At 36.2% G+C, this 21,323-nt stretch overlaps 1 protein-coding gene across 8 annotated transcripts in view; it reads left to right on the top strand.

Moving 5' to 3' along the window:
* Nucleotides 1–21,323, top strand: part of SIK3 (SIK family kinase 3) — a 310,884-nt gene that overhangs the window by 143,687 nt on the left and 145,874 nt on the right. For all 8 annotated transcript variants that reach the window (XM_090265990.1, XM_090265989.1, XM_090265986.1 and 5 more), the window contains exon 2: nt 18,462–18,578. In XM_090265990.1, coding sequence (XP_090122116.1) covers nt 18,462–18,578 — 117 coding nt within the window. The remainder of the gene's footprint in view (nt 1–18,461; nt 18,579–21,323) is intronic.

Genomic DNA, 21,323 nt, shown 5'->3' with positions numbered 1-21,323 from the left:
GCACCCCCAGGATTTGGATATTCTCACGTTTAAAGTTGTCCCAGAGTTTCCTAAGCCTCTCCTCGGTTTTTTCAATTCTTGTTTCCTTGTTCTGTACTGGTTGACTGTTTATTTCTCCCTTATGTTCCAAATTGTTGATTTGAACCCTGGTTTCCTCCCCTTCACCATTGGTTTTATGTGGATTTTCTTTAGTTTAACTTAGCATAGCTTTCAATTCTTCCCTTATGCGTTTGTTGTACTTAATTTTGTCAAGTCTGTGAGCATCTTTATGACCAGTGTTTTGAACTCTGAATCTGTTAGGTTGGCTGTCGCCTTGTTGCTTAGTTCTCCCACTGGAACCTTGATCCATTCCCTCTTTTGGGCTGTCCTTCTCTGTCTCCCCATCTTGACAGCATCCTGTGTTTGCCTCTGTGTCTTAGATAAGCTGTCACAACTGTTATGTTGTACGGGGCAGAGCCTTAGATATTCGTTAGTACCGGGTGACCTGTTTCACCACGTTGTGGGACTGTATGTGGAGGAGGGGTCTGAGAGGGAACAATGCCGCTTGCTCAGCACTTGCCTCTTTTCCAGGCACTTCTTCCAGTATGAGATTAGCACCCCTCTAGCTATTGTCCTCGCTGTGGTTCTCAGAGTGGGTGGGTTTGCAGACGTTCTGGGACTGTGGGGGCCCTCTAAAGAAACAGACTCTGCTGAGAGACCAGCAGTTTCCTCTGCCACTTCAACCCCCAATGGTTTTCACAGTTAGAAGATATATAGCTTTATTTTCCCTGGTGCTGTGTGATCTGATCTGGGACTGGGATCACTCCCCAGGTGTCCCTCCCGACTTTTATAATGTGTGACTGCTCTTTTTGCTGGCCACCTACAGCCACTGCCTTGCTGCTGTTGCCACCGTCACCCCTGCCTCTGCTGCCACCACCACACTGCTTCCTCTCTGCCCTCTGCCCCTCCTACCTGTGTGGATGAGTATTGCTTCGTTATATCTTTGTTTGTTCTACTTCCATGCAGTTCAGTTTTCTGGTAGTTCTGATTGTTTTTAGTTTTGAGGTAGTTGTGCTTTCTCTTGTTGTGGAGGGAGCTGAAATGGGTCTACCTGTGCTTCCATCTTAGCCAGAAGTCCTTAGTGTTCTAATTGCTTAGGTTCCTCCTACATATGGAAGCTATTGAATTGGATAACATATACAGGATTCTTAGACTTGGATTTTGGTTTTTGTGTTAGCTTCTTTCTAGCTAAATTGTAATTTATAGTTTAATTTGGCATCATTGCAGCCTATATCACATTTCATTTAATTTAGTTTACCATTGTTTTTTCTGTCAGTGAGATGGAAATTAATACCAGTATTTAGAGTTATTAGTATTAGTGGTGGGAGACATGGACTTTACCAATAGTGAAAATATTAGCAGCAAAAGCCAGGGCTTTCTTGGGTAAACCATGGTATTATACTTCAATTTAATGTATTTAATTGCTGTATAATATAAGTAATAAAGGTAACTCATACTTAACAGCTTATTCATCAAGATATCTTAAATGTGGTAAATGTATCTTTCTGCTTATTATCATATGGTCCTACATTATATAGCACTATAAAACTAGATGACTTGACTATTTTAATTATTCAAGATTGGGAGTTATCATCTAGTGATTCTGATTTATGTGGATGAACCTTAGAATTTAAAAAAATAAAACCAAATTTAAAAGAAGCAAACTCAAATCTCTCAGACTTCTAATTAGGAATCAGGACAGGTGAGAACCTTGTTTTGATAACTACTTTCAAGTCACATTCAGACACACCTTTTATTTAATAGGTGAGGGCACTGAGGACTGTTAGAGGTAAGGTAATTTACTAAAGGTCACAAATGTTTCTTAGAAATTTAGTTGAGAATTGAACTCTAGATCCCGCCTCTAAATCCAGTGATCCTTTTGCTGTCCCAGATATTTCCAAATTGTTCTCCTGAGTCCTAGAGTTCTGAAAAGTTTTATCTGTCTCTGCACCATTTACTTAGGGATAAAAGAATAGTCCCCTCACCCCCATCCCCCCTGTCTTATGTATTAAGGTTTTTATGAAATTTGGTCAGAGGGAAAAAGATTCTGCTACTGTATATATTAGTTTTTGTCTTCTCTTCACTGAACTCTTTGCTCTGTGCCATATTCTATTCAGAAAAGTACATTTAATTTATTAGAAGGATTTTCTTTGACTTTGTTTCATAGAATACCATTGGATCCCTGTAGAACTCTGTGACCCAGAGACCTTAGGAAAATTCCAAAGGACTTTTAAATGTGGATGGATAATTATTTTTAGTATGAAGTTATTATCAATTAACATTTTATTTCCTTCTAGCTGTCTACATTCTCTGTTCGTTTTCTCATCTCATAAATCTCATCTTGGGATTTTGTAGATGAAATCTCTCAGGGTCTGTTATTTCCTTAAAAGATTTGTGCTAATTTGTCTTTCAAATGAAACTATAGCTTATGTCTGGAGAGTCTTTTAGGTCTCTTGGGCGGTTAATTCGGGGCCAATTAATTTGTTTAGAAGTAATACTGTCATTAGATCAAAAGAGTGCGCAATAGGCAGTGTAATAGGTTGGTTTTGTCTAAATAAATAATACCATAAATTATTAAATTTAAAATTAAAATGATTTTAATGGTTAAAAAGGAAAGTAAAAGTTTTGGCACTATTTTACCAGCTTTTCAAATTTGTAGACTTGTACAGTAATGTCAGTTTAGGAAAATTATAGGTCAGAATTTAAGATGCATGTTATCCAGCTAAGGGAAGGGACAGAGAATCTTATTAAATGTTAACTCTGTAATAGTAAGTACATACTTCACGTAGTTGTGTTTTTAATACTTATTGTGAGCAATAATATTAACATACATATATAATCATATAATATATTTTAATGGAACAGTTTTTCTTCTTTTTTTTATGGCAGTCTTGTTTCACCTCTATCTTTAAAATAAATATCAGAAATTTGAGAATTACTTACTGTTCATCATTAGACTTTCCAGGGTAGTGGTTTAAGTTACTTAAGCTTTCCTATTTAGCACATGAAACACAAACATTTCTTATGGAAATAATCTGTTTCATTTGAAAATGTGAACACTACTAAATATAAGGAACTCGTTGAGTCCAGAATAAATGCAAAATGCCATCACACAAAATATTTGATGGAATCCCAGAGGGGCATTTTTCTGTCTGCACTGATGGTGTGCAGCTGTGTGTGGGAAAGCCCCTCAGAATGTACTTGGTGCAGTGTTCAGACACAGGGGAAGCACTTTTTTAACTCAGGGCTGCCACAGAGATGACAGTGTCGTAACCATTCAGACTAGACGTGAATAAGGTTTGATAAGATGTATGTCTTGATAAACAATTAGGTCGCACTACTGGCACCTAAGGATGTTTAAGAGTTTAGTTAATGGAGATTGCTTCCTGTTTTCCCTTACTTCTCATTATTTTCAAATAATTGGGAGAGGTAAAGAGATGAAGAATTTAGCATAGTTTTTCAAGTGTGATTGTGTTTCCTTGGTTTACTCAACTTCCTGCTACTGCAGGCTGTGTTATCAGGCATTGAGGCATATTAATATAATTTAAGACAATTTAAAATATGAACTGTTGCTGACTTAATTTGCCAAAAACAACACTGCCATTGTATGATTAGCAAGATACCCAGTGCAATAAATCTCCACTGGGGAAGTTTAAGGAAGTTATGCTGTGCCAGTTGACTTCAGCTCTGTTTTCAGCTGGGGCTTTAAAAATGCTTTTGAGTGTTCTAGGTGCTAGACCTAAATATGCTTAAACAGTATGCAGGCTCCTCGATTAATCTTCGGAAGGGCATAATTCTGTGAGCTGTGTTATTTTTACCTATGAGAGGGCACTATAGGAAAGAGTAGTATATACTTCATTACGAAAATTCATCTTGAAATTCATTTAGCTTTCTGCCTTCTAACCTCAGAATTAAAGCTATTGCAAAGTTCTTTATTTACATATCTGCTCTATCTTCTCTGTGATAGAAATTTCATCTTTCATAGCTTACTACCCCACCATAACTTTAATGATTTTTCTCTTTTATTTCAAAACTTTTCTGTACAATCATAATTTTTTTTAATTTTACTGTTTTCTTAGCTTCTGTCTTCTTTAGTAGCTATTTTGAACTTCCTTGTTAAACCATTTAGCTTTTACCCTTTTCTTCTCCATCTGACTAATGCTTTTCTGCTCAATACCTCCTTTCTTTTTAAACCATCTCCTAACATGTGGTCTCTCCTAGATATGGTCCATGTGTACTTGAAAAGAATGTATATTCTGCTTTGGGATGAAATGCTCTGAAGATATTAATTAAATCCATCTGATCTAGAGTGTCATTTAAGGCCCCTGTTTCCTTGTGTATGGGTGATCTATCCATTGATGTCAGTGGGGTGTGAAAATCCCCTATTATGAGTGTATTACTGTCAGCCTCTCCCTTAATGTCTATCAAGATTTGTTTTGCATGTTTAGACCTCATATAAGGACACAAAACAGATCTCAATAAACTTAAAGAGGTTGAAATGATATCAGGCATCTTCTCTGACCATAATGGTATGAAACTAGAAATCATTCATAGGAAAAAAAAAACTGAGAACGCAGTTCTCTAAACGATGAATGCTTTAACCATGAAATTAAGGAAGAAAACCAAAGTACCTTGAAACAAATGAGAATGAGAACACAACCCAAGATCTAAGTGACCCAGCAAAAGCAGTTTTAAAAAGGAAATGCATAGCTTTACATGCCTATCTCAAGAAACAAGAAAAATCTTAAATGAACAATCTAATCTTATACCTAAAGAACTTGAAAAACAAACAAAGCCCAAAGTGGATAAAAGTAGGGAAATAATAAACATTAGAGCAGAAATAAGGGAAATAGAGTCTAAAAATAAAATAGTATAAAAGATCATGAAACTAAGATCTGGTCTTTGAAAGATAAACAAGAATGACAAACCTTTAACCAGATTCATTAAGGAAAAAAGAGAGGATCCAAATAAATAACATCAGAAATGAAAGAGGAGATGTAACAAGAGACACCAAAGAAATATGAAGGTTTGTAAAAAAATATTACGAACAAGTATATGCCAACAAATTGGACAATCTGGAAGAAATGGGTAAATTTCTGAGAATATACTGTCTTTCAAAACTGAATCAGGAAGAATTAGAGAATCTGAATAGACAGATTATAACTGAAATTGAAGCTATAATCAAACATCTCCCAACACACAAAAGTCCTGGACCTATTGCTTCATAGGTGAATTTTACCAAACATTCCAAGGAGAACTAACACCTCTCTTGAAACTTTTCCAAAAAATTCAAGAGGAAGGAAGACTCCCAAGCTCATTTTATGAGGCTAGCATTATCCTAATTCCAAAACCAGGTAAAGACACTAAAAAGAGAAAATCATAGGCCAGTATTCCTGATGAACATAGATGCTGAAATCCTCAACAAAATATTAGCAAACCAGATCCAGCAATACATTAAAAAAATCATAAACCATGATCAAGTGGGTTTATTCTAGGGATGCACAGTTGGTACAATACCCGCAAATCAATAAACAAGATACATCACATAAACAAAATGAAGAATAAAAAATTATATGGTTATATTAATAGATGCAGAAAAAGCACTTTATAAAATCTGACACACATTTATGATAAAAACTCTCAGCAAAGTGGTTTTAAAGGGAACATACATCAATGTAGTAAAGGCCATATATGACAAACCCACTACAGGCATTTCTCTCAAGGTTGGGAACAAGACAGGGATGTCCGCTTTCACCACTCTTACCCAATGTAATACTAACAAGTCCTAGCAACATCAGTCAGACAAAAAGAAGAAATAAAAGACATCCAAATTGGAAAGGAAAAAGCAAAACTCATTATTTGTAGATGACATGATACTGTATATAGAGAACTCTAAAGATTCCACCAGAAAACTATCAGAACTGACAAATGAATTCAGTAAAGTAGAAGGATCCAAAACAAATATCCAGCAATAAGTTGCATTTCATACACCAATAACAAATTATCAGAAAGAGAAATTAAGAAAACAGCCCCATTCACAATTGCTTCAAAAAAATACCTAGGATGTAAAAGACTTGTACTCAGAAAATTATAAGACATTGAAGAAAGAAATTGAGAAAGATACAGATAAGTGGGAAAATATACTGTGTTTATGGATAGGAAGAACTAATGTCATTGCATGTCCATATTACCCAAAACAGTCCATAAATTCAAGGGAATTCCTATCAAGATACCAATGGCATATTTCACAGAACTAGAACAAATATTCTAAAAATTTATATGGAGCTACAAAAGACCCTGAATACCTATAGCAGTCTTGAGAAACAAGAACAAAACTGGAGGAATCATATCAAACTGTACCTCAAGGCCATAGTAATCAAAACAGCATGGTACTGACATAAAAGTGGACATATAGATCAATGGAACAGTAGAGAGAGCCCAGAAATAAGCCCACGTTGTTACAGGCTATTAATATTTGACACAGGAGGCAAAAACGATGGGATAAAGATAGTCTGTTGAATAAATGGTGTTAGGGAAATTTAACAGATACAGGCATAAAAATGAAACTAGATCACCTTCTTAGTTACTATCAATAAGAATAAACTAAAAATGGATTAAAGACTTAAATGTTGGACTTGAAACCATGAAATTCCTAGAGGAAAACATAGGCAATAAAATATCTGACATTTCTCATAGCCATGTATTTTTCTGTTTGTCTCCTTGGACAAGGGAAAAGAAAAATAAATAAATGGGATTATATCAAACTAAAAAGGTTTTGCACAGCAAAGGAAACCATTAACAAAATGAAAAACAACCCACTGAATGGGAGAACATATTTGGCAGTGATACATCTGATAAGAGGTTAATATCCAAAATTTATAAGGACCTTAAATCAACATAAAAAAAATCCCATTAAAAAATGATCAAAGGACCTGAATAGACACTTCTCCATAGAGGACATAGAGATGTCCAGTAGACATATGAAAAGGTGCTCAACATTACTAATCATTAGAAAGATAGAAATTAAAGCCACAATGAACTAGTACCTCACACCTGGAAGAATGGCTATCATCAATAAATCAACAAACAAGTGCTGGTGAAGATGTGAATAAAGGAGAACACTTTTGCACTGTTGGTGGAAATGTAGATTGGTACAGCCACAGTGGAAAGCATTATGGAGTTACTTCAAAAAATTAAAATGGAACTGCTTTATGACCCAGTGGTTCTACTTCTGGGAATATATTTGATGAAAAAACCTGAAGCACAAATTCAGAAGAATATATGCACCCCTATATTCATTGCAGCATTATTTACAATGGCCAAGATATGGAAGCAACCCAAGTGGTTGTCAGTGGATGAGTGGATTAAAAAAACTGTAAAAAAAGAAGGAACTCTTACCCTTTATGATGGCATGGATAGGCTTGAAGAGCATTCTCATAAGTGAAATAAGCCAGTCAGAGAAAGGCAAGTATCATATATGATTTTACTCATGTGTGGAATCTAATAAACAAAATCAACTAACAAGCAAAGTAGAAACAAACTCAATAGACAACAGAGAACAGACAGGCTGACAGCTCTTGAGGTGATGGGGGTTGTGAGGCTGGGTGTAAAAAGTGAAGAGCTTAAGCAATAAACAAACAAACCGAAACTCAGTAGACACAGACAACAGCATGGTGATTACTAGAAGGAAAAGGTAGGTGTGGGGGGAGGTAGAAGGGGTTATCACCGGGATAAATGGTGATGGAAGGAGACTTGACTTGGGATGGTGAACATATAATGCAGTATAACAGATGACATGTTTTGGAATTGTGCACTTGAAACCTATATAATTCTATTAACCAATGTCACCTTAATGAATTCCATAAAACAAGATTTAAAAAAGTAGAATATATTGAAAAAAAAAAAAGAAGAAAAATAGACATTATTTTCCTACGTTCTTTTTGGTCTCTCTTCCTCTTTCCTGTTCTTCTCCCTTCTGCCCTTCCACTAAGGGCTTCAGGACATCCTCTTAGAGATCTCTAACCTTAGAATTAAGCCATCAGTCTTACTCTAAATCTTTCTCTTAAACTTCTGAGATTCGGTCAATCTAAAATAAATAGCTAAAATGCTATTCGGGGTCTTTTTTGGTTCCATATGAATTTATGGAGTATTTGTTCTAGGTCTGTGAAATATGTCATTGGTATTTTAATAGGGATTGCATTGAATTTGTAAATTGCTTTGGGTCCAGAAATCCCTAATAAGAGTGGGGGTGTGGAGGGGAGGGTGGCCTTCCCACATGGGGAATGATCGTGCAGACTCCAGGTCAGTTGGCTGTCCCCGGACAACAGCGTGCCTAGTTTAACAGGCTGGCATCCTTGTTGTATTCTGGGGGCAAAGATTTGCAACAGGGTTAAAAGGCATCATTCAATTGTTAACCACTAGATGACAAAAGGCAGGTATTAATTTTTCAATGTCCCACATTAGGGAAAAAAGGGCTTCTTTGGAGGAAGGTGTGCCAGGCACATCTCACCTGTCCAAAACCCTTTTGTCCACTATACTTAGTTTGGGCTGAGGGAAATATTTTAGGTTTCCCCCTCTCAGACCTCTGGGCCCTTTCTGTCCAACCCATTAGGATAGAAAAGAGAAACCAGTTTTAAAGTGAAGCCCACGGACCACCCCATACTTCACCAACCCAGCCACTTAGTTCTGCCAAACCGTTGAGTCTCAGGAGGCAGCAATGCAGAGAGGATTAAGTGAGGCCTATAGGTACAGACAATCACTCAGGTAGTGAGATCATGGGCTTATGCCCTTTGAAAACAGAAAACACATGTTAATTTATGTAACACAACCCACAATGGGGTTTCTTTAAACCTGTTTTATGTTGACTATTTTCTAGTAACTTTAAAAGAAAAAAGTTTTTTCATCAAGGCTGTTTACAAAGGCATTTGAATTCCTTTTCTGGAAGGCAGTCTCGAGTTGCAATGAAATAAGCCTTATATAGAAAGAATTGTTTTACAGAAAAAAATTTGAGTGACTTATTTTTTCAGTTTTCCCAAAGATGTTACCATTCTAGGTACATGAGAGAGAGGTTAATTTATTACATATAATGATGCCTTAGGGCAGTTGTTCTGAAAGTTTGATCCAGGGAACAGAGGAGTCTTTAAAACTCTTCCAGTGAGTGCCTGAGGTCAGAATTACAACTATTCAAACATTACTTTCATATATCTTCTCATTCTTTTACAATTAAAGAGTGGAGATTTTGAGAGACTGTGTGATGTATGGTGATATAATTACTCTGATGGCTGATTAAATGCGAGTTTGTGTATTGTTATGTTTTATAATTTTGTTTCAATTTCAATCCAGTTCCTGTTTCAATATTCAGTTTTGGTGGATATTACTCATATAAACAAAACTTTGTTGAAGGTTCTCAGTTTTTAGAAGGAGGAGTCCTGAGACCAAAATGTTTGAGAACTGCTGCTTTCTTAAGTCTTAATTCTCTTACAGAACCCCTGTTGAGAGTAGCTGCTGGTGAGCTGCTGCTGTACTGCCATAAGCCAATCAGTTGTTCAAGAAACATTTTTTAATGGAATTAAATTGAGTACTTGGAATGCACTTTTTGAGACCTTAAGATTCTCCCAGGGCAGTATATGAGCATTGAGTGCCTTTCAAATTGCTGAGTTTCTTCAGTTCTCAGTATTGAGTCAGTTATTTCAGAAATTTTTATTGAATACCTGCTTTAACTGGTAGCTTATTGGCACCATCTAGACCAGTGCTGTCCTATAAAATGAGGGTCATATATATAATTTAAAATAAAAAATTACAGGTGAAATTGTTTCTCTCCCAGCTTTATTGAGGTACAGTTTAAAACATTATAAGATAAAGTGTAAAATTTGATGATTTGATATGGGTATACATTGTGAAAGGATTCTCCCCATCAAGTTAAGTAACATATCCATCACTTCACATATTTACCTTTTCTTTTATCTTTGTTTTACTTTGTTGTTGATGAGGACATTCAAGTTCTACTCTATTAGCAAATCTCAACTATGCAATACAGTGTTATCAACAGTAGTTACCATGTTTTACATTACATCTCGAGACCTTATTCACCTTATAACTGAAGGGTTGTACTCTCTTACCAACCTCTCCCAATTTTTCTACTCCCAGACCCTGGCAACCACTTTTTTACTTTGTTTCTATTTGACTTCTAATAAAAATAAAAATAAAGATTCCACATATAACAATATTGTGAGTTAATGTGGTATTTGTCTTTCTCTGTCAGGCTTATTTCACGTAGCACAATGCCCTCCAGGTTCATCTGTCTCTTCAACAAATGACAGGATTTTCTTCTTTTTAAATGCTGAATACTATCTCTCCTGCCACCCCATTTGTCTGTCTGCCTGTCTCTCTCTCTCTGCCTCTCTGTCTCTGTCTCTTTCTTTGTTCCTGTGTATGTATCTATATATCACACTTTCTTTATCCATTGACCTGTTGATGGACATTTAACCTTGGTTGTTGTGAATAACGCTACTATAATCACAGGAATACAGATATTCTCTTTGAGATAATGATTTTGTGTTCTTTGGATACATACCCAGAAGTGGAATTGTTGGATCGTCGGCAGCCGTCCATCTCGAGAGACGATGGTGTAGCTTCCTAAGAGTCTATCTGCACCGCCGAGAATGGTTGTGCAGTCCGACTCGGGAGTGACACGGTATCTGTCTCCTCCCGTGTTGAATCGACATCTTGCGATGACGCTGAAGCTACAGAGCCTGGGCAGGGTAATATGGAGGGTCTGCTGTTGCCCATGCAGTAGACCCCCCCTCTCTTCGCAGCTGAAGGGTCCAAGGGAAAGACGGAGTCAATACAGCTTGGCTTCAGGTGCGCCGCAGGAGTTGCCGGTGTTGACTACAACGTCAAACCGCCTTAGGGACTCCGGCTCCGGATTTTCTGTCGGGGTTTACTCCCTTAGCCTTTCCCCTGAAGAGGTATGCCGCAAGGCAGCGGAGGTTTTTTGGAGTCAGAGTTTTCCTTCTCTGATGTGCCCTGACTGGAAGATCGAACCAGCGACACTTAGCTCGCAGGCTGACGCTCAATCCACTGAGCTAAACCAGCCAGGGCTGGTTTACCATGTTGGATCACATGGTAGTTATACTTGTAATTCCTTGAGGAACCTTCATACTGTTTTCCATACTGGCTGTACCAATTTATATTCCCACTTTCTCCATTCTTTTTTTTTAAGGTTTTTTAAATTGATTTTTAGAGAGAGAGAGGGAGAAAAACATTGATGTGAGAGAGAAACATCAATCAGCTGCGTCTCATATGCATCCGTACTGGGGACCAAACCCACAACCCAGGCATGTGCCCTGACTAGGAGTCAACTGGTGACCCTTAAAGGCTTTGTGGGACAACCCCCAACCAATTGAACCACAATGGTTAGGGCTGTTTTCTCCATTTCTTTGCCAGCATTTGTTATCTCTTATCTTTTGATATAGACATTGCAATAGGTTTGAAGTGATAAACTCATTATGGGTGTGATTTGCATTTTCCTGATGATTAGTGATGTTGAGCACTTTTTCATGTACCTATTGGCCATTTTTATGTATTTGGAAAGATGTCTATTTAGATCATTTGCCCAGTTTTTATTTGGGGTTTTTTCTATTGAATTGTATGAATTCTCTCTATATTTTGCATATTAACCGCTTATCGGATAAGTGGCTTGCAGATATTTTCTCGCATTCCATCGGTTACCTTTTTATTGAAATTCGTTTTAATAATTTAATTGGCCTAAAATACTATTTCTACATGTAATCAATATAAAATTTATCAATAAGATGGTGTACATTCTCTTTTCATATTAAGGCTTTGAAATCTGGTGTATATTTTACATTCATAGCCCATCAGTTTGGACATGCCACATTTCACATGCTCAGTAGTCACATGTGGCTGGTGTCTACTATATTAAACAGCCCAGATCTAGAACATAAAATGATTTTAGATCTGAGCCAAGAGTGATCTAGACTACATAAACTTTGTCATAAAATTTAAAAAAGAAAAATTTAGCTATAGAAGTTAATATAAAAACAGTCCCATTGAAAATAATTCACAATAGCAAAAGTGTGATATCTAAATTTTAGTACATTTCAATGAAAATAGATCTTTTCCTAAAAGAATGTTGAAAAAAATGAACTTTTCTCCACACCGTCATAACGTTTTTTCTTCCCTTTTTAGAAGCAAGTTTACTGTATTCTGTGGAATTATTAATCATGCATCTGTGCACTAGTGTAAGGAAACACTTTTTTCCTTTTGGAGGAATTTAGCACTTAAGGTCTTTGCATTGTCCTAAGTAGTACAGTCCATTTGTCATAGCATATCCCTGAATGTAGAGACCTACTTATTTCTGATAGTTGAGGAAGAAAGGTGGTTTGTTTTGATCTTAATACTGAACTTTTCCTTGGCTCATTGGTTTTTATTTTGTCACCTTATCTTGTCTGTGAATGTGGTGTCAGGATTTGCAAGTGAATTTTATAGCTGTTGTGAAGAAACCACTATTTTTTTTCAATTTTATTCTCTTGAGTATTACTGAGCTTACAAAAATTAGGTAAGAGTTAAAGGAACGGTGGTTTAGAAGGGAAAAATATTTTTCTCCTTATAGAATGAATAATAAAGCACTGACTTTAAATTTGGCACAATCTGAATTTAATTTTTTTGTACTATATTCCAGTGTACAAGGAAGAATTTGTTGACTGAAAATAGATTGGTTAGGGAAATTTTTAAGGACTACCACAATCTGTATCTATTTAGCAACGTGTTTGATACAATGCCGTGTTTAATTAATATTGATGTCAACTCACAAAATCATGCTTTTTGGAGGATGAAAGAATTCTATGTAGAGTAGGCACACTTAAGAAATATATGGTCTCTTTATAGTGTGTTGGACGTTTCCTGATTTACTTGTTACGCTTTTTATGTTCAGTGCAAGTATGTGATTTACCTAACCAATTTACCTTTTTCTATAGACACGTTTAATTTTTCAAACAACTAGTGTATACTTTAAGCTAAAATCTTTATAATACAGCTTTCCATAAACTATAGCAGTAAAACTTCATGATCCTCAAAATAATCATACCTACCTGCCTTTTAGATAACCTCCACTTTCCATTTAGCAGCTTGCCTTATCTGTTAAGTACCAGGCATGTATGCCCAGTGGCATTATGTGTCCTCCTCTCTGGTTAGCCATTTAGTATGGGTGGAGAATGGAAGGGGGACTGACCTGCCATGAAGAAGCAGATCACTCCCTCACTGGTTCAGCCCTCAGGATCAGGTCTTGCTGTGGGTTCCATCCTGTGGCGCAGTGTGACTTTCCTGAATGGAATGCATTTCCCCCCAGCTCCATTTCTTCCATATTCTTCCCACATCAGCTGGAAGCCGCTGTTTGATTCTGAATGCTGCCCACAAATTGTTAGCTATTTTGTTTCTTGGCTCCCCAACTAGCCCCTTGAGTAAGAAGCCGATGTGTTTCAGATCCTGGGCTATGTTGCTTAGTGATGCAAATTGAATCCTTACCAAGGAATGCCTAAAGTTTAAGGCTCGATTCCAGAAGTCAATTAATAATAGCAGAACCTGTAATTAATGTATATTGCGTGTTTACCTCATGCCAGGCATTATACTTAGCAGACTGCATGCATTAGCTTTAGTTAATCCCAACAACCTTTAATATAGATTCTATTGTTGCCCATAATTTATAGATAAGAAGCCTTATGAAAATTAAATAATCTGCTCAAGATTATGTTAGGGGACAATTCCAGAGCCCTTACTGTTGACACTACATTCAGCTGCTAGGCAAAGCTTCACCTCTCTGTGTCTTGTTGTATCTTGATTAAAGAGCAGACAGGAATTTGATGTTTTAATTTTAATTTTATTTTTAAGTATATTTTATTAATTATGCTGTTACAGTTGTCCTAATTTCTTTTCCCTTTGCTCCCTTCTGCCCAGTACCCTCTTCCCTCCAGCAATCCCACCTTCCTTAGTTCATGTCCATGGGTTGTGCATATAAGTTCTTTGGCTTCACCCTTTCCTATATTATTCTTATCATCCTCTTGTCTATTTTGTACCTACCAATTATACATCTTAATCCCTGCATCATTTCCCCATTTCGCTCCCTTTCCCCTCCAGCTGATAACCCTCCAAATGATCCCCATGCCGATGATTCTGTTCCTGTTCTGGTTGTTTGCTTAGTTTATTTTTGTTTTTATTTTTTTTTAGAATCTGTTATTGATAGTTCTGAGTTTGTCGTCATTTTAATGATCATAGTTTTGATATTTTTCTTAAATAAGTCCCGTTAACATTTCATCTAATAATGGCTTGATGATGATGAACTCTAGCTTTACCTTGTCTGGGAAGCACTTTCTCTGCCCTTCCATTCCAAATGATAGCTTTGCTGGATAGAGTAATCTTGGTTGTAGGTCCTTGCTTTTCATCACTTAAGAGTACTTCTTGCCAGCCCCTTCTTGACTGCCGAGTTTCTTTTGAGAAATCAACTGATAGTCCTAAAGGAATCCCTTTGTAGATAACTATCTGCTTTTCTCTTGCTGCTTCTAAGATTCTCTCTTTACCTTTAGCCTTTGGCATTTTAATTATTACGTGTCTTGGTGTGGTCCTCTTTGAGTCTAGCTTGTTTGGGACTCTTCTGACTTTCTGAACTTGTATGTCTATTTCCTTTGCCAAATTTGGGAAGTTTTTCTTCATTATTTTTTAACATAAGTTTTCAGTTTCTTTCTCATCCTCTTCTCCTGGCACACCTGTGATTTGGATGTTCGCACATTTAAAGTTGTCCCAGATGTTTCTAAGCCTCTCCACGTTCTTTTTAATTCTTGTTTCTTCATTCTGTGTTGGTGGACTGGTTATTTCTTCCTTATTATCCAAATTATTAATTTGAACCCGAGTTTCCTTCCCTTTACCATTGGTTTCGTGTGAATTTTCCTTAATTTAACTTAGCATAGCCTTCACTTCTTCCCTTCTGTGTTTGCTGTACTCAAGCATATCTGTGAAGTCTATGATCATTATTATCACCAGTGTTTTGAACTGCATCTGTTAGGTTGGCTGTCTCCTCGTTGCTTAGTTCTCCTGCTGGAACCTTGATTTGTTCCCTCTTTTGGGCCATGATTCTCTCTCCTCAACTTGACAAGCTCCTGTGTTTGCCTCTGTCTTAGGGTAGAGTTGTCGTGCCTGTTCTGTTGTAAGGGGCAGAGCCTTAGGTATTCATCAGTGGGGGGCAACCTGTTTCACCATGTTGTGGCACTGTATGTGGAGGAGAGGTCTGAGAGGGAACAATGCTGCCTGCTCTGCACTCACCTCTTTTCCAGGCACTTCTCCCACTTCCTGTATGGGACTGGCACCTCTCTAGCTGTTGCCCTGGCTGTGGTTCCTGGTCTGTGGACATTCTCAGACTGTGGGGGCCCTCTAAACAAGTGGACTCTATTGAGAGATTGACAGTTTCTTCGTCCACCCCAACCCCCAGTGGTTTTCCCAGTCAAAAACAATGTGGCTTTATTTTCCCAGGCACTGGAACTGTGAGCTGCAATGGTCTGGTCTGGTGCTGGGGGTGCTGCCCAGGTCTCTCTCCCTACTTTTTCTAATGTGTGACTGCGCTTTCTGCCGGCCTACCACTGACACCACACAGTGTCCTTTCCACCCCGGGCCCGCCCCTCCTACCTGTCTGGATGAGTATTTCTTCTTTATATCTTTCTTTGTTGGACTTCCCTGCAGCTAGATTTTCTGGAACTTCTGCTTGTTTCCAGTTTGGAGGTAGTAGTATTCCTTCTTAGTTATGGAGGGAGACATAGTATGTCTACCTATGCCTCCATCTTGGCCAGAAGTCCTGATGTTTTAATTTTTTAAAACCTCTCTCTGTCCGTTTTCTAAGTCAGATTATATACTTAATGCAATGTTCGCAGAAGAGTTAAGAATACATTTCAGAATGTATTATCATATTCCCTATATGTGAAGTTACATATACTTGTTATGAAACTAAAACTATATGCATACTATACCACTGTCGTACTAAATTAAAAATATAAGTGCATAGTGTGTGTTATACGCTCTTAATAGCCAACTTCGTTCTCATAGATGATTAGGTTTGGTTTTCTGTTTATTTTAAATGACAACCCTGTTGCCTCAGCATGCAAATGAAATTAAGAATGCGTCCAGTGTGAACCAGGATACTCTACTGTGTGACTCTCCTAGTTACAGTGTGACCCAGTATTTTGCTGGAGATGAAAAAGTGCAAAAATATTTTCAAATATATTGAAGACTCACTCTCCATCTCCTCCCCCCATCCCCATGTTACTTTTTCTATGTTACCCATTTGTAGGCATGGCAGAATAAGGTATTTCAGGCCCAGTCTTTGGGTAGTTGATGACTAATAAATCCCCGTGTACTTCCCAGCCTTTTGTGCATAGTGGCACATACAGAACATGATAATATTTTCTCTGAGGTAGACAAATGAGGTTCTTGAGACTGGAGCTGTCTACCGTCACCTACATTATGTATATGAAAGTACTCTGTAAACTATAGTGTGCTATTCATGTGTAAGATTGTATTAATAATTAATTACTATTGAGATGCAAGTATTCTATAAAAGGACATTGTGTACTGTGATGTGGGAGTGGCAGGGCCTCTTATTAGGGAACTGAGTGCAGATGCCAGATCAGTTGCCAGATTTGAAGTCCTGTATGTGATTTGGCACAGCAACGAGGACAAGTGGAAATGCTAGTGGTCAGGGATCATATGGTTCAGGACTAATTATAAGGGTCAAACAGCTGGTGAGATTTGTTAATGATTCTGCTATTTTTGCTCATAAAATTTTCTACCCTCCTTTCTGCCTGTCTCAGTTCTTTCTCAAGTTAGGCCTTTGTTGTGAAGTCTTTCCTTATGTCTACTTCTTTTCTCCCAGGTGAAGGGCATACTCTTATCCTCTGTTCTACTGTTTTACCTTGTACAAAGCTTTATTGATTCTACATATTTCCAACATTGCACTGTTGTCTGTTTCACATATTTCTTTCCTTACTAAATTGTGAATTCCTTGAAGTTAAGGCTGTGTCTGATTAATTTTTGGAGCTCAAACTACACCCAGATCATTTTATTACATTCCATCATTAGGTAGGGCTTAAATGCTCTTTAAATCAAGCTGAAATTTGTCTCCTTGTGCTGTCTCTTTTTAATCCTCATTCTAACAGCAGAAAAACTCCAAACTAAGTTACTTCTACCCTTGTCAACATACATTTGAATCATCTACCATGTATAGTTCCACACTGTTTTTATTTCTCTTGGCTAAACATTTTTAGTGTTGATAGTTTGCTTTCCTGGTCTTTCTTTTTTTTTTCTTAAATAAGTATAAGTTTTCTTTAGCTCTCCCAGTGTTTAGAACCATAGAATTTTAAGAATTAAAAGGGACTAGAATTAGTGTAGTCCTAGTCCTTCATCCAACTAATATTCGTTGCTTACATACTAATTAATTGAAACTGACACACAAAGGTGTTTTGGGGTGCCACAATATTTTGAGTATTTTACTAAGAATAAAGAAGAAGTTTAGATTTAGTAGATTTTTAAAAAGCTTATCTTTCATTGTTTTAAATTTTTTGTGCTGCTGGGTATATTAAGAATAATGAGCAAAATAAAAAAGATGTTTTATGCTAACGTGGTGTATTTACAGTACAGAAAGACCTTCAGATTTTTATAGCATTATTATTAAAAATGTGACTATAAAGCTAAGCTGTCTGGGCTTCGATCCTGGATCTACCACATATAAATGTAAATTACTCAATCTCTGTGAGTCTCAGTTTCCATATTTGTAAAACAAGGTTAATAATAATATGGGGTATTGCATTGTGAGATTTAAATTAGTTAATACTTGAAAAGCTCTTAAGAATTATGCCTAGCACACAAAAAATATACAGTATATGGTTACTACTGCTGGTTACCACCACTATTACTGAGTTTATGCAAGCACTTGGTGAGATGTCGAATGTACCTTTGGAATTTCTGGTTGATCCTTACTAAATCATCTGTACTTATGGTATAAGTTTATTGTCTTAATAAGAGGCCCTACACACCGTACTCTGTGTCAAAGCATGATTTGCCCATACTGTTACCACATCTATGGAGTAATGAAGTACTTTGTCATGGGGTTTTATTATAGAAACAATTTAAGCAAAGGCAGATGACTCATTAGCTTTTGAGTCTGTTCTTCTGAGACAAACTTGTTAAAAATCCATTTCCTGTCTTTTTAAAAGGAGCAAATTCATATTTTTATCGATGTTCTGCAAACAAAATACTGGCATCTTGTGTTTTGTGGAAATATAATGTTTTAAAGTGCATTTAATTTTCCTTAGTAAACTGCTTTTAATAATGCATTGGGGTAAATTTTCTTTTTCTCTCTTAAGGTTGCTATCAAGATCATAGACAAGACCCAGCTAGATGAAGAAAACTTAAAGAAGATTTTTCGGGAAGTTCAAATTATGAAGATGCTTTGCCACCCCCATATCATCAGGCTTTACCAGGTAGGAGTCTAGTAGCTTATTGCATGGGTGAACATTTGCAACTTTGTTTGTTTCTGTGTTCATATGTTCATCCTCCTATTTTTCCCACCCTATTATCCCCCTGCTCAGTACTTATGCCATTCTTAGTGAAAATTACACAAAAAGATTATTCATAAGATGATGAGGACTTTTTAAAATCAGAATCTTAAAACAGAATGGGAAACTCAAAAGGAACAGAGAATTTTGAGCGATGAAAAGCTAGAGATAAATATAACATTTTTATAACATTATCTAAATACTAATTTCTGTGCTACTGTATGAATTATGATGGCAAAGGTATTTTACTTATGGCTTCTTGTATAGGCCAGAACCTACCTCCTTTCTATATGAGTAGGGTCCTTAGTTTTTGGTTTTCCAAGGTAGCATTTGCTTATTTTGATAACCAAGAAATTGAGTCTGTGTAATGGAGAGGCTTCTAATTTAGTTTTCTTACCTTCCCAAGAAATATGCATATCCCATGTTATCATCAAAAATTATTCCCTAGCACTATTGCAGAAGCAGTAAGTCTAATTGCTGAAAGTTCAAGCCAGATAGCAGGGGAGGATTTTGCCTTAGTAGACTGATGAAAGTGCTGTTTTGGAAAAGGTGGGGCTTTGAGATGCCTCTCAAATTGTATTGTGTTGGCAGCAACAAGCTCTGCCTATGCTTTCTACTATAACAGCCATCCCCTAGTTCTGCAGGAAATGGCCACGCACTAGGTTTATTTGCTGCTGTTAGCCTGCAGTATATTGTTGTTGGCCCAGAAGAAATCATGTGTGATGTTTCTATGTGCGGTTTAGGCTACAGCTTTAGGGTTTTTCTCTGGCGTCAGCTGCTCACATAATGAAATGAACTGTATCAGCTGAGCAGACTTGTTAAAATTTATCAGGTTAAATTATTTTGAGCCCACACTTACATTGTGCCCCAGAAGTAAACCTGTGAAAGATTTCTGATGTTGCCTGAAGACCTGTATCTGCTTGTTTCCTATCCTGATAGACTGAGTAAACTTATTTTTAAAATAAATCATCTTTAAATAATTATAGGGCTTCTTTGGCTGATCTTTCTCAAGTAGTTAACTTATAAGTATTAACCTTATAACTAAATTCTGCAAGTTTACCTTTTTACCCAAGATTTTATTTGCCTGTAAGAATTTTCATACTTTCAGCCTTGGCTTTGAACAATGTTCTCTTTTAAGCTTTAATTTTGTTCTCTGGCATTTAGTATTGTTAATAGGAGATATTGAACTGCCAGAGTGAATGACTCAAATTGTTTTCATGTGGTATCAAGGTAGTTTTTGGGTGATTTGCCAAAGCTTCAGTCTCCTGAGGTTTATAGAGTGAGCCAAATATAGGTAAGCTCTTGAAAGGTTTAACAATAAAAGAACATTTGCAGTCAGTAAAAAGCCTTGGGGTAAAAGGGGTACATACACAATGTCACATTTTTTTCCCTTTTTTTCTAAAGACCTACATATATTTAGATCACTTCCTTTTTGTTATATAAATCAACATATAGAGAGCACTTAGAAACAGTACTTATAAGTAAGCAACGGGGTACTATTACCAGTGTATATAGGGTTTTTAAAAATTAAAGAAAAGAAAGAATGACATAGTTATTAGATTAAAAAATTAAATTGATGTGTATTTATACAATGCAGTACCAGGAAACCATTGAAATAGAAGAGGCAAATCTTTTATAATATGATATATAGTATTATTATATGATATTAATTATAAAGATGTCAAAAATAAAGTAGCTGGGAAATAATTTAACAAGATAATTAACTGTGAAGTATAGTGAAAGTCTAGAATTCCTCAATATGATAGCCATTTTGCCTCCCCTTGCTATTGAGTATTAAAATGTAGCTAGAACAAATAAGAAAATGAATTTTTAATTTTATTTAAATTAATTTGAATGTAAAAACTGAAGCAGTTTGCAGTTTAAAAAACTTTTTGAAATGATTTTGGACATATTGGGGTATGTATAATGTTATTAGAATTAATTTCACCCTTTTAAGAAATTTTATGTGATCACTAGAAAAGTTAAATCATATGTAAGGCTCATACTGTATTTCTGTTGGACAGCACTTCTCTAGAATGATACAGAATACTTTATTTAAACAGTGTTTCCTTTGGGGAATAAAATGGAGGGGGTTGGGAAGAGGAAAGCCTTTAGTCTTTCCTTGTATAATAGGTGTTTAAAATGTTTATAATGAGAGTATATATTCATATACTACTTTAAAAATACCGAAGGAAAAGGTAAAAAGAAAGGGCTGACAACACACTATTAACTAATTTAAAAGGTACCAAATATTAGCACAATATATTATGTATAATAATAATTATTTTTATATAATATATTACATGTTTATGTAATTATAATATATTAAATATATAAATATATTAAAACTATATATGAGTATATATTTGCAAAATAGAGACCAAGACAAAATACAAATGAATAGTTTACATTACTTGAAGTGTTAAATATTTACATTATTCTCCCGTTTTGATAAATGGGTAGTGGTAAGGAAAGTTATCATTTCCATTTTTTAAAAAAGCATAGTCATATGTGATTTCTGTGCAGTTTTTGAATGATTCCCATTTTTTCCTTGCACTTTTTTTGTTCTGTTAAGTTTTGGGGGTAACATTTGAGCTTCAAGCAACCAATGTTAAATTTGGACTTTTGGGTTCTTGTCAGCTTCTTTGCTTCTCAGTTTTCATTAAGAGG

Source organism: Furipterus horrens, unplaced genomic scaffold, assembly GCF_987537825.1.
Source record: "Furipterus horrens unplaced genomic scaffold, mFurHor1.1.pri manual_scaffold_2, whole genome shotgun sequence".
Taxonomy (NCBI): domain Eukaryota; kingdom Metazoa; phylum Chordata; class Mammalia; order Chiroptera; family Furipteridae; genus Furipterus; species Furipterus horrens.
This window is presented reverse-complemented; position numbering and strand designations above follow the sequence as displayed.